This window comes from Condylura cristata, unplaced genomic scaffold, assembly GCF_000260355.1.
Source record: "Condylura cristata isolate star-nosed mole 26May11 unplaced genomic scaffold, ConCri1.0 scaffold00002, whole genome shotgun sequence".
Taxonomy (NCBI): domain Eukaryota; kingdom Metazoa; phylum Chordata; class Mammalia; order Eulipotyphla; family Talpidae; genus Condylura; species Condylura cristata.
Genome location: NW_004567103.1, coordinates 644379 through 658373, shown reverse-complemented (window position 1 = coordinate 658373; position 13995 = coordinate 644379). Strand labels below are relative to the sequence as shown.

Genomic DNA, 13995 nt, shown 5'->3' with positions numbered 1-13995 from the left:
CCCAGATGAGGCCCCGGTCTCCCAAGGCGCTGCAGGAACGCCGGAGCCCAGATCCTGCAGGGCCCGCGTCGAAATTGTCCTGTGGACAACGAGACACTCCCCCGCCCAAGTGGCCTGTGCCCGGCAGAGGGCTGGTTCTCAGCGAAGCCACCGCTCAAGTAAGACCACGGCGTCGTCAAAGACGAGCAGAGCCGTGGCTCCTGCTGCGCAGCCTGGCCTGGAAGCAGCTGCGGTGTGGGGGTGGCGGGGCAGCTCCCGCCGGCAGGCAGACGTCGCCTTCAGGCGGAGGCAGAGGCAGGCTCGACCCGCGGGAGGTGGCCGCCAGGTCTGGCCTGCCCCCGCCTTCCGAGCCCTTCCCGCGGCTCACTCGCGGAGACTCGTGAGAAAGGACGGCTTGGCGAGAAGGCCTGCCCGCCGCACGAGGTGCCGGACCGTGTTGTCAGGAGATAGCTGGAGCCAGAAGGAGCTGGCTTCGTGAAGACACAGGAGCTGCACACCGAGCAGCGAAAGGGAGAGCACCGCGCGTCAGAATTCAATGTGTTACATCGACATTCCATGCAGGAAACGGAGGCTTATGCACTACACGGCGCGGGGGTGACTCGCGAGTCCACCTCCAGCCTGGACGGGCTCATCCAGAAGGAAGCCGGACATGGGACGTGTCCGCCCTCCCTGCCGGCTGGCCCCGGCAGCCCGCCTCCCTGTCCCGATGGCCAGCCTGGCCGACACCCACCGGGCCAGGCCACGTCCCCCTCCCTGCCCCACGAGCTCACTCTCCCCTCGGCTCCCCTCATCGCACTGACGCTGCGATCGTGGTCTGGAAGCTTCCTTCTGGCCCCCAGTCCTAGGCCACCTGTTTCCTGAGACCCGAGAACGCACCTGGGCTGCATTCAGCTCCCGCATCATTTCGGAGCCTGCAGCGCGTCCACACCTTCACCCGGGCGCCGGCAACGCTGCAGGCTGTTGCCGGCACCTGGGACACGATCACGTGACACAGCGGCTCTCGCATCCTGGACACCACGTGGGCCCAGACAGCCCGTCTCCCGCCTGGCCCTGTCACCCCCCAGTAGCCATGTCTTTCCTACTCCTGGGAGACTTGCGGCAGGCAAGGCACGAGATGCGAGATGACCTGCCCGGCCCAAGCTGGCCGGACATGGCCTGGGCTGAGCGGCTTCAGGGCCGGCTCGCGCCCAGGAGGGCAACTGTTTCGTCCCGAAGGGACGGCTGGCCGATGCCGACATGGAGCCACTGCCCCGCTGCGTGCAGCTCCGCGCAGACAGGAGAGTTCTTAAAAAACCCAGAGGCGGGCCCTCCCGGGGGCGCAGCGGGTCAGAGCGCAGCACCGAGAAATTAAAGCCACGTCAGCATGCGTCGATCCCCGGCCTGGAGGTGACCCCAGGGCGCGGCAGACCCCTCCTGACCCGCCCGCTGCTCCCCTCAACTGAGTATTTCAGTCCATCCGCCTGTTCTGCCCCCCATCCTGTCTCTGGTGAAGTCTCTCACCTTCTGCACCTCTGGCCTGGACCCCAGTTCTGTGTGCATAAATAAATAAATAAATCTTTAGGAAAAAGAAAAAAAAAACCTCAGCAGCTTGAGTGAGGGCGACAGGCTAATTCACAGCAGCGGTGAAATCATCCGTCCTAGGGAACGAGCCCAAGCCACGGTGAAATCCAAGATCCCGTTCACAGCAGACTGAGATTGGAGGTGGCAGTAAGTGGGGTCACTGATGTCATCACGAGACTTGGCCGGCAGAAGTCGCCCAAGCCGTCGTCACCGTCAGAAGGGCGGCGCCACAAAGCTTTACCAGGACGCTGAAGAAAGACGGCAAGGTGAGATGCGCTGGGCTCCTCTTCACCTGGCGGTGCAGTTCCGTTAAAGCGCACCTGGGGCCCGCTCCGGCTGGGCCACACGGGACACGTTCATTCAACAGGAGGCGCCTTCCTGCCAGGCCGAGAGCGGAGGCCTCGGGGCCGCGTGCTCTCTGGTTCCTCACGGGGTAACGAGACCCACTGTATTTGTGACTGTCGTGTTTTCCGCAACCAGGCCCACGTGCGTGCTCACGTGGCTCGTGGCGCCCGGATGGCCCGGCCATCCCGTGCAGGTGAGTTACAGGCCTTCCCGAGGGGCAGGAATGAGCTGGCGGCAAACCTTTCGGCAGATAGAATGTCAGCTCCTGTAGCAGACACGAAAAGCTGAGCGGAACTACGAAGTGGAGCTGAGGCGGCAGGCTGGAGTGAGCTGCCGACAGCCGCAGAATGCGGGACGCGGTCGGCGGCCCGAGCGCGGGGCCGGCTGACTGTCACCCGGGTGATGTTGGGGTAATCCGGGAGCAGTTTGGGCAAAAACACCACACGAGTTCATATTATCCACACTTTACAGCATGAGCCCCAGATAACGGAGACTGCCCCATCATCACAAACATATGTACAGAGATAGTCAGTATAAACACCCCGAGTAAAGAAGGGTGAGGTCTTTTCTTCAATACGAAGGGGAGATGAAGCAGACTGGAGAGCAATTCAGTTTTAAAAGTCCTTGACGGTGCAGGTGAAATCAAAAACAAGGAGAGTAAAATCGTGGACCGGGGCCAAACCAAACCAAAGGCTCCCACGAACCGTGGCGACCAGCGTGACCGGCACCCACGTGCCCTCTGAACATGCTGGCGCAGTCAGGAGCAGGGGCCCTCGCACGGAAGAGTCGAGCCCGAGGGCAAGAATCAGGCACGAGAAAAGGCAGAAACAGCACGGCAGCCCTGGGAAAGGAAAGGAGACGGGAGCGACGGGAGCTACGACTTGAGACAGACCAGAAAGAGCCGCGGCGCTAACACCTGCCCTGCTGAGACGGAGCTGAGCCCGTGGGGCGTGAGTCCTCACGTGTGCGCGGCCGTGGGCATGTGTGACGCACGCTGATGCGTCACCGGTCACCCTTTGGCCTAGTTTCCACCTATAGAAGTTTATCCAGAAGGGATGAGTAGCAAATCGCTCCACAGGTGCGCGCCACGCAGCGCTAACGCCTGCCACACTGCGCCCCGCTGGAGAAGCAGGCAGCCTCGGAGGGCCAAGGAACAGAACGGACGAGCGCACTTGGGCACTTCCGCGCGACAGACCACGGATGGTCACTAAGCTCAACAATCAAAACCCTCTGTAGGAAAGCGGGCGGGATACGCCACGCCCGGCGACAAACCTGAGCAACGGGGCCCTGCCCCCCCAGGCACCGAGGCAGCAGCAGCTGCTGTCGGCTCAACATCTGATGACCTGGTGTGCAGTGTGGCATAGGGTGTGTGGTGTGGGGGTGCGGTGGGGGGTATGCGTGGGTGTGGTTTGTGAGGAGTTTGTGGTTGGGTCTGTGGGAGTATGTGTGGTTATGTGGTGTGGTTGTATTTGTGGGGTGGACGCAGGTTCATGTGGTCTGTGGAGTATGTGTGGGGGTGTGTGTGTGGCCTGTGGGGGTGTGTATGGTGTGTGTGGTGTGGTTGTATCCTGGGGGTGTATGCTGCACGTGGCCGGTGAAGTGTGTGTGGTGTTTGTGTGGTCGTTGGGTGCAGGGCGTGGGGAGTCGGAGTGTGCGGTCTGTGGGGTGTGTGTGTGGCGCGTGCGGTGTGTCTGGTGTGTGATGTGCAGGTGCAGTCTTCGGGGTGTGTGTGGAGTGTGTGCAGTGCGTAGTAAGGAATGTGTGGTGTGTGTGGTGTGTGTGGTCTGCGGGGTGTGTGCGGTGTGTCTGGTGTGGTGTGTGCGGTGCCGCAGAGGGAGCTGCTCCCGACTAAGGGGAATTGCCGGGTACCAATCCACTTTGAGTAAGAAAATAATGAAGTCCCACATTTGATAAAATAATCCCTGCTCCACGCTGTGGTTCTGTTAAGATTCGCCTGTTAGAACTAGACCCTCTTAAATGTCAAAACCAGGATGAAAACGGCCATTAGCTGCACACAAGCCACGAGCCCGTGGCAGGAGATGTTTAGACATCAAAAGAATGCTCTAAGAATCCAAATAGCAGCCAAAATCTTACTTTCATTTGCGTGAAAGCGTTTTCCTCCCGCCCGCGCCCGGCCTCAGATCCTCTGGCATCAGACAGGGGCCGCTTCCTCGCCGGAGGTGCCCGTGTGGTGGGACTTTGGCTTTCAAAACTGGGACTCTTGGACACAAGTTCCAGCCGGGAACTGGGTTTTTATCACACGGTTGAAAGGGAGCGAGCCGAAGGCGGGTCCTAATGAGCTCCGCTTGTCTCAGGCGCCTTCAGGCCGTCTGTCGGCCGGCGTCCTGCCACCTCCGGCCATGGGCTCCAGGCGCCGGGGGAGCCGGGCGGCGTTCTCAGCTGAGGCTCCGGGTCACAGGTCAGCTCAAGGCTCCTGCACCTGTGAGAAGCAGCCCCAGTTGCTTCTCCAGAAGCTTCTCTCCGAGACGCTGCCTTTGCTCGCGGTGGGGATGTGCCCCTGAAGCCCCTCCCCCACGATGCCAGCATATTCGCTCGATTTCACCTCAAATCCACGCTGAAATCCTCACCGAGGACAGAGCCTGGTGGGTGTGGGGCCGGGGTGACCACGGTGGCCCCGCCGGGCGTGCTTTCCGAGCTGCAGCCACTGGGGTGACCCCGAGGAGGGGAGTGGCCCAGTGGGACATCGTGGGCTCAGCACCGCCTCCGTGGTGGCCACGGGAGAGCCTGCAGGGCAGCAAGCCACCCACGTTCAGCCCCAGTGTGCCTTGCACGGAAGGTTCACGACGGCTCGTGAGACACACCGTGGCCTGGGGCGAGCCACGAGGGGCTCACATGAGCTGGCGGAGGAAGCTGGGTGTGGACAGCACGCCTTGGGCTTTGGTCTGGCTCGTAAGTCATGTTGCGCTGGCCAGGCTATGAGTGGGCAAACCTGGAAGGGCCTCGAAGAAGGGCCACTCGGCAAGGAGGAGGAAAGTCACCTTTTTAGCTGTTTTAGGAGAAAATGAAGGAGGAGCACGCATGCAGCCTGTGCCGCTGGACCGGGGCTCCACTCCCACCTCCCATGTGGCTGACATGGGTGGACAGAGCAAGAGGGCAGGCGGCGGGATGGAGGGTGGAATGGCCACCGCTGTCCAGGCTCTGAGACAAGAGCTGCCAGAAGGCCCAAAAGGCAAAAAGGCCAAAAATCCAAACCAGGGGCTATAGTGATACAACAGCCACAGGGTAGGGCCTGTGGGCTGTAGCCAAGGCCTGACAGAGGACAGGCCGCTGCCCGAGGCTCTCCCTGCACACGCAATCGCAGCAGGCCTCAGGCTGCAGGAATAAGCACAGGATTTATATTTACAAACAAGGGAAACAAAGAGCTCACTGTGGCTACACGTAGTGCTAGCTCACCCAGGTGGCATCAGTGATGGTGGCACCGGTCACCAGGAGTGCTGGCCAGTAGGGATGGTCACCACTGGCCCCTCAGAGGCAGTGTCAGAGATGCCCAGTGTTCACAGCTCTTTGTGAGTTTGGGGCAACTTCCAATGACAGCTCTTTGGGACGCCGGGCCCAGGCCAAGGGCTCCTGTCGGTGTGTCAGAGGTGGGGCGGGAGGCTCAGCCTCTGCAGTGGTCTTCGGCTGCTCTCCCCGTGGAGGGTGACTGCTGGGTGCTCCTTTTCTCTTTCTTCCTAGGCCAGGAGTGGAGTCTCCCCTTTTTCTTTCAGAGGCTGGAGTCCTCTCTTCTCTTAGGAGGCTGCAACTATCTCTCCCTCAGCGCCTGCTGACCCTGGCTTATATCCTCTTTCAGGGTGCCCCACCCACAAGTCTGATTGGACCATTTTTCAAGCTCCTGGCTGATTGGACCATTGAGTACCAATCAGCTCACAGCTCTTGCCTGATTGGTCCATTTCATGATCCAGGAAGTAACTGTTATATAAAGGGGCTCTGAGGAGCAAAGGCCACAGCTGAATTGTGGTGGAGCAGCAGGGAGAGACCAGCTCTTCTGTGGCTTCCACTCACCCCTCCCCCTGCAATCCCTGACCCCCAACTCCCCTGCTGAGGCCGTTGAGTTCTGGTAACACCATGTGTCTTGACCTTCTTCTCTGACCTGGGGTACTGGCTAGATGTCAGTCAGGAGACAGCAAGATGCTGTCCACGAGGGGGCTGCTCATGGTGTCCCTCGCCACCATATGAGAATGGCCCTGCTGGACTCCTATGGTCAGCCAACATTCTCCAGCCACCCCATCCTGGGGGTCTAATATTGGGGTGCCACCAGAGGCAGGTGAAACAATTCACCAGGACAACATGAAGAACAAGAAAGGCGAGTTTATCGAAATACGCTGCACAGGAGCAGGGGTGAGGAAGGACACACACGTAGAGAGAGAGGTTTGGGGGTCCCTTGTATAACCTGCTTTTGCTGTCTCGTGACTGGGAGTCAGTCTCTGCTGGTTGCTGTGGGTCTTCTACACAGGAGGTTCCGCATTTCTCAGAATTCTTGGTAGCCCCTAGTGGTCATGCAGACCAATGGCCAGGTTCCCATGGCAACCCCATCAGTAGCCCTCTAATCTACTTGTGTCTCCCAGCATTGTTCAGCTGAGCAAAGTGTAGAGACTAAATTTTAACTCTTAAACAATAACCCAACACCCAGGTCCATCAAAACCAGTGGAACTGGGACATGGTCATCAGCCACAATCTCTGGGGCTGCTCAGCTGACGGACCCCCAGAGGAGGCAATGACAGGGTCACTGCATCTCCTAAATACTCTAAAATCTGTGCTGTCGCCCCGTCTCTCAACCACCACCAGGATCGTTCAGTCACGGAGCAACATCTAAGCAGTCCTGAGTCCCGGGCCCTGGGCTAGCTGCCAGGCCCGGAGGGAGCAGGCTCCCCGCGACCCCAGGGTCTCTCCACATCAACTCTGTGGCATCTGGAACCCCATCTACAAACCGTCATCGGGGGACAGTCAATGCTGTCACCTTCACTCACTCCCCACTGAGCCCCCCGGGTCCCTTCCTCGCCCCGGGGGTCTTTACGATGGCCCGTGGCGCCCATCCCTTCAGTTCCCTCTCCCACCACACTCCCCCTTCCCACCGTGCTTCTTCTCAGTACAGACAGCGTGTGCTTTCTGTTCCCCCCCGCCCCCTGGGGACGCCATTCCCTGCAGTCCTCACCGAGGCAACTCCTTCCCTAGCGCTGTTCCCTGCCCCCCAACAGGATGCCCCCTTCTCCATCAAGTCCCCTACTGGTTTTTTGGCACCATCAGATCAAGATCTGCAAGCTCCATTATCTTCCCAGCATCTAGTGCTGTGCTCAGTAAGTATTGACTGCGCAGGACATGGACGTGATTTATATTTCAGACATGAAGAATCGCGAACCAGGAAGGAGCGCCAGCTATCAAGGTCACGTGTTGGGTCAGCGTGCGTCTGAGCCGAAGCCCAGCCTGGGTCCCCAGTGCACCCCGGATCTCCCCGCCCAGGCGGCCCCTGAGCCGCTGCCCCCACCCCAGCAGCCAGCCAGGGAGGCAGGCGAGGGCCACCGGGCCGGTGGTCGGACTCTTGACGCCGCGGCGTGGCCGTGCCCAGCCTCCAGGGCCCTGGGGGCTCAGGCATTTCTCCTCGTTCCCACAACTTCTCAGGCCCTCCATGTTCATCACCTAGCACAGAGCCCGGCCGTGGGGGAGACCATGAAGCGCTCGCTTGTTTCGAGGGATCAACAGCTCATGAAATGGGATGTCTTTGTTGGCACAGCGAAAGGCCGTGGCGGTCAGATTTCTATTAAAAGTGGATAGTTAAGCGAGGCCCGAGGCAAGCGAGCGAGTGATGGATGTGCTGACACAGTGATAGATGATAAACATAATAGAGCTTGAAGGAAATTAATGATATTTTGAATCTTTAATCATGGTACATGACTGTCTAAAGAGATATCTCCATCCCAGTGCGCTGCTTGGGGAGGCAGAGCTACAGCTGGGCACGATGCTGCCAGGAGCGGGGACTAGGGCGAGCGCAGGACAGGACAGCGCGCACTGTCCAGCGCGAGGGAGGGTCGCGAGGCGTCAGCCTGTGATGGCCCCGATGTGGCCGTGATGGGCTTTTGTGCCGTAACTGCCCTAAAGCCAGCCCGCGCGGTCCGAGCAGTGGAGGATCTGGGAAGAGGAGGCGAAGTGGCGTCCCTCTGACCAGCCCTGAGCGCTTCTGCTCGCTCCCACCACCGCTGGCGACCGCAGGGCCGTTGTCCTGGGGCTTTTGTCCACTGAGCATCTGGGAAAACCCACACACACCCCGAGAGGAGAGGGTGAGTGGCCACCCCAGGGGGTGTCCGCAGGGACAGCGGTCCAGGGTGAGGCCCGGAGCCCAGAAGTGTCCGCAACTTGGGAGCACCTTGAGCGGCATCCCAAGACGGCGGGCGCTGGAGGCTGCTCTAGGGGTCCCGTGGGCGCCCTGAGCATCTCCTGCCAGGACCATGCCCAGCTGGGAGCCGGAGGGCCCAGCCCCTCCACCTGCTGTGCGTCGGCCAGGCCCGGGGAGATGACCGGTGGTGAAACCTCGCCACCCGGCAGTGTGTGCCCTGTGGGACGCTGCAATTTGGGGAGCACCGCCAGCAGTCTCACAGTGGACCAGGGAGCTGACCAGGGCCACAATGAGAGACGCCACCTCCAGAGGCCTCAGCATGGCCTGGAAGGACCTGCCGGGCACAAGCCCACCAGGAGCCCCAGTGCCGTGTCCTGAGGGCAGGGCCCAGAGGCCGGGAGTGGGGGCGCGAGAGGGGCTGGCAGAGGCTGAAGGTGAGGCCCACCCCAGGGGTCGCTCCGGGCCGCCCTGAGCCTGGACGATCAGCAGCGGAGCACGAGACAGCCGAGCTGACCACCTGCACAGATAGCCCCACCCCCGAGGGCCTGCGGGGCCCCGGGGCCACCCAGCGTGCACCCACATGCAGGGGCCCGCGAGCCAAGGAGGGGCCTCTGCCAGGAGGGGCTGTGGCCTCACTCGCCGTCTTCCTAGCACAGAGGTTTGGTCGTTCACGATGCCAGAAATGAGAAGCTGAGCCCCAGAGTCGGCCGGTGTCCTCGAGAAGACACAGGCGTCACGCCGCACAGCCGCGCAGCACGCGCCCCGCCAGCCAGAGGCCCCCCTGGGCCAGCCGGGCGTCACCGACAGAAGTCGGCCTCGGCCACGGGGCTGGTCTCTAGACACAAACACTCTTCATGGCATCAGAAACGTACACAACAAAGTCTCCGTGGCGTCTGGGTACGATTCAGTTTTTCAGCGGCCATCTCGGTGCTTGACTGGAGGGAAGATATGTTTCCTTCACAGCCCTGGAAAGCCACTACCTTTGACCAGGGGACAGTGTCGGCAAGCATCTGCCCTCGGCTGGGGACGGCTCAGACTGTGGCAGCGTCCTCCCGAGAAGGCCCGTCCGGGACCAAGAGCCGCGTCTGTAAAGCTTAGCGACGTCCCTTCGCTGGCGAATGTCACTGAGGAAGTTAGAAGTTCCAGTGGGCCCGTTGAACGGGGACTTGCAGGCTAGCGCTCGGGGACGGGGAGCCTCAGGGCGAGGTGCCGGTACCCCACCGGAAGACAGACTTTCACTCCGTGGCTGCCCTTGGGCGCCTGGGCCCCGTAGCACCTGCCCGCCCGCGGGGGGCCCCTCTCCAGCTCCGCCCAGAAGCCCTGCATGGCCGCGACATGCCGCCGGGACTGCTGGCAAGGGGCTGCCACGGTGGCCGGCTTCAGCCCCCAGCTCTGCCCTTGCCCTGCCGGGCCTTGCTCTGACTGTGGTGCCCTCACTGGAGGTGGCATGGAGGACGGAGGCATGCCCAGCAGGCGCTGACTCAACCCTGGCGCTAGCTCAGCCTCAGGCACAGCCCGTTCCTCAGTGGTCACCTACTGGGGGAGCTTCCAAAGGCAGGCACCCTGGGCGGAGCTGAGTCCTTTACTACTTTGTCTCCACAAGGCCTGGTGCTGGGTGCTGGGCCAACCTTCTCTGAGTTGAGCCTGCATGGGAAGAAAGCCTGGACGCGCGCCTCAGATCATGGGAGTAGGGGAGAGGGCAGGGGCCACGGTTATCTGGAGCTAAGTTAGAAGAAGTGCTTGCCTTCAAGGAGCTTAAGCTCCGGCAGTAAGAAAAAGAAACAAAACAAGTACAACTTAAGGTCGCGTCGTAAATTAATTGGCTGACAAACAGCAAGGTGACAGCAGCCACCTTGTTCTTTGAGTTGACGTGATGCCCTAATTCTAGATGTTGGGAAATACTTGTGAAGAGGGTGTCTGAGCTGAGCCTTCCACTGTGGATGGGAATCTGACAAATGGATGGACTCTGCTCCTCCATCCCAGCCAGTGCAGACATCATTAATTGATCACCCAGCGGCATGACAGACACGAGTAGTTGCTTACTCATCGAAAGCTCCCTTTCCCCGCTGAGCTCTGTAATCCTTTCAACACCGGCTCCCGGGCTCATGTCCCCGGCAGTTTATTCACCGCCCTGTCCCTTTTCCGGCTGGGAACCCATCCGAACCCAAGCAATTCCAGAAGGGACAGGCGACCACTGACAAGCCAGGGTGCCTTCTCAGGCCTCGGGTGCCCTCCCTCTCCTGCGGTTTGGCCTTAATTCCAGGTCTGCCTCTCCTGAGACAGCTCGTCCATGCCCCCCGCAGGGCAGAGAAGGGTCTGGCCCCTGTCCACGTGACCAAGAACACAACTCCACGATGTCCCCGTCAGGGCAGACCACAGCCCAGGGGCCGGCACTGTTCGTCACTAGCCGCGCGTCAGGTGCGTGCCCTGGCATCGTCAGACACGGTGCTCACCCAGGGCTTCAACAGCCCTGAGGAGCTCGTGAGATGAGCTCGGCAAGAGAGACTGTCTGCGACAGGCCGCTCGCAGCGCCCAAGCCGACTGTGCGGACCCCGAGTTGGCGTATTTCCGACTGCACCTCATAGACTCCGGCTGCTATTGTTAACTGCCCAGAGTACCCTCGTGGACAGCCAGGCCAGGCCTAAGATTAGCAGTCCTTTGCAATTTGCTATTCAGTCTTATACAGCAGGCAGACATCAAATGGGCCATAATTATGATTTAAATACCGTGAGATTCTTTTGTCCACTTCTGATTCCCTATTGTACGCGTGTATTCTCAGCCCAGAGTAATCGTCTGAAGTCCCTAACTTTCTCGACTTCAAAGGCTGCTCAGCGCCTGGGTGACAGGAGCTTCTTGAGCTGGAATAGTAAGTGGGTCTACGCGGGGTATAAATCGTGCACATCTGAGACCATCCCGGCTTCAAAACCGTCGGCGTTCATGTAGGCGTCCGCTGGAAGATTCCACCCTTGCGTGAGGCCCCATTATAAACATCAGAGCGGAGGAAACTTGGGGGGCGGGGGGAGCCTTGTTCGTTCGCCTTGGCTTTGTCAGTCTTCCCCGCACAATGCATCCCACAGGCCGTCCCAAGTGCCCTGCGGGCCCTGGCAACCACGCACCGTCTCATCAAAGGGCGCCAGGACCCCCGTTACTTTGGGGGGCTGATCACCCAACACGCTCTCTCGGGGGCCTGCAGCCCTGCGGAGCTCAGCGATCAGCCGGAACCCTGCAGAGGTTCCAGTAACACGGAGCCTCCGATACTGATCGGTGGGCTCTTGCCCCTTCGAGGTGGGCAGTTTTGCGCTCCAAAGTCCGGGGGGTCACGACCGCCAGGGGCCTCTTGTGGCGCGGGGCGCGGCCACGGGCTTCTGCCTGACCACCAGCTGCAGACATATGCAGGCGGCGGGTTCTGGCGGCTGGCCCGGGGTCAGCCATTGCCGGAGCCCGGCCCTCCTCCCCAAACTCGGCCTCCTTTTCTGGTTTCCGAGAAGCCAGACACTTTCTCCAAGTGACCGACTCGGCCTACCCAGACGTGCTCACTGCATACTCCGTGGTGTAAGTAAAACACAGCGCAGCGTGCATGACGGCGCTACTCCGGCGTCTCCACGGGGTTCTGCACGCGAGTAATTATTTCCTTCCGCCCACCATGGGCAGAGCCGCGGTTCCGCCTGGCCGGCGGGCAGAGGCAACCCTTTCCCCTGCCGTCACCCTCGGCAGGATACCCTGGGAAGTAAAAGCACCCTTCGTCAGCTGGCCTCACCAGCACCCTCTGCCTTTCTTTTCTTCAAAACCAGATTTATTTATTGATGCGTAGAGCTGGGCTATAGGCTAACGTGCAGATGAAGGGTAAGCGCTCATGTTGCTTCTGTCGGCAAACTAAGGGGGGGGTGAGAGGACTTCCCAGAGACAGAGCGGGGAGTAGAACAGCAGATCTACTGAAACACACTGCTGAGGGGAGCAGCGGGCCGTCAGGAGAGGTCTGCGGCGCCGTGTGGGTCCCTCCCTGTCCGGGGATCGAACCTGCGCTGCAGTGTCTGCCACAGCTTCAGGTGCCGCACTTTAACTAAACCATTGCGCCCCAGGGAGGCCGGCACCCCCTTCTGCCCCTCCCTTCACGCGCGCTGTTCGTGGTCTGGAGCCCGCGTTCTCGGCCGTGAGCCCCGCAGCCTGTCAATATCTGCGCTGGGTGTTGTCCACAGCTTGGAGAACATGGTGGTGTCCACTCCGAACAGCGCCGCGGCCTGTCTCTGGTCCTCAGGCTGTCCCGTGGGAGCCTGGGGGCGGACAGCCGGCTGGCTCTGCGCGGCTCTTCGACGTTGATGCCCAGAGACAGACGTGTGGAGCCCTGGGTGCCTCAGGCCCGGAAAGGGGTCCCCAGCGTGCGTGAGGGCGACGCAGAGCGCGTGTGTCTCCAGCTGATCTCCCCTCCGTGTCTGTAGCTTCGTGTTCGGTTTCCAAAGCTCTCTGCCGGCTGCCCTCAGGGGCGCCACGCTGGTCAGCCCACGGCAGGGGTGTCGTACCCCCCTCGGCCTGGCCTCGCCACCTGGGGCTACGGCCCTGCCCACACCCCGCCTCACCCCCGCCTCCTGGATGGTGGCTCCCCCAGCCACCCCCGTGGGTCATTTTAATTAATGTGCCCTAATCACCGTGTTAATATTAATACATCATGTTAATCAGCAATACATCAATTGCGTCGTCTAAGGGCACAGTCACATAACTAATCTTTAAAAATGACATTCATTTGCGATGACACAGATTTTTCTTATTCAGCACTGATTCACGAATTGGAGCATAAAGACAACAAAAACATCTGTCCACGGCCGCCGCAGAAAGCCGCCGCCTCGCCTCAGCACCGTACTTCCCACGGCCGGGAAGCGCGCTGCGGCCGTGGACGGGGGCGGCTGGGGTGCGCCACTGCGGTCAAGGGAGGGTGAGAGGACGCCGTGACCGGGCCGCTGCCGGGCCGCCGGGCCGCAGACCCGGGTGAACAATGTGCCGATCATGACTCACGGCGGGCTAATGACCTTCTGGGGAAACGATTTCATGTCACCATCAGCGTTTCTCGCTCTGAAGGGAGATTCCCCTGGAATCTTCTCCAGCCCCTTGTGGTGCACTGAGGTCATCGGGGAGGCCCTCAGGGGCCCTGGCCCCACCAGCAAGGAGCGTGCCTGGGGCCCCCCAAACTCGGGGAGGGCGCTCGTGGTCAGACCCGCACAGCCGCGGGGCCGTCTCCTGCGCTCAAGGCCCGCGGGCTGTGTGTGTTCGGTGCCTGCAAGAGCCCGGGCCTGTTTCTGTTTCTCTGAATCAGCCTCCGCTGCGGTTCCCTCCTCTGAAACAGCCTCGGGAGAGGAAGTGACTAGTTCCAGATACCAAGAGTCCGAGTCTAGACCGACAGAAATAAAACTCCCGGCGAAAGGAAGCTCCCCCAGCCGTGACGCACCGGCCCCCGCCTTGGCGAGGGCCACCCCTTGGGGAAGCTCCCGTGTGCCGGCCAGCCGGCCCCACCGGCGGGACCGCCAGGGGCGGGCCGGGGCGGGCGGTGCCGGAGCGCTGAGGAAAGCAGTGCTGGGGCGTCTTTGGCTCCCAGCGGACAGCTCGCTGGCTTCCCTGCCTGGCCCTCGGCGATGGACTCCTTGGCGGCCGCGCTCTGGGCTGGGCTCCATCTCCGCACGGTTCTGCTAGGTGCCGCGGTCTTTCTGCTCCTTGCCAATTTCCTCAAAAGGAGGCACCCAAAGAATTACCCG

The 13995-nt window shown here is 61.1% G+C and overlaps 1 protein-coding gene across 1 annotated transcript in view; it reads left to right on the top strand.

The window, feature by feature from the left end:
- The first annotated feature begins 13252 nt into the window (after positions 1-13252).
- Positions 13253-13995, top strand: part of COPS8 (COP9 signalosome subunit 8) — a 44138-nt gene continuing 43395 nt past the window's right edge. The window contains exon 1 of the mRNA XM_012725156.1: positions 13253-13453. Coding sequence (XP_012580610.1) covers positions 13253-13453 — 201 coding nt within the window. The remainder of the gene's footprint in view (positions 13454-13995) is intronic.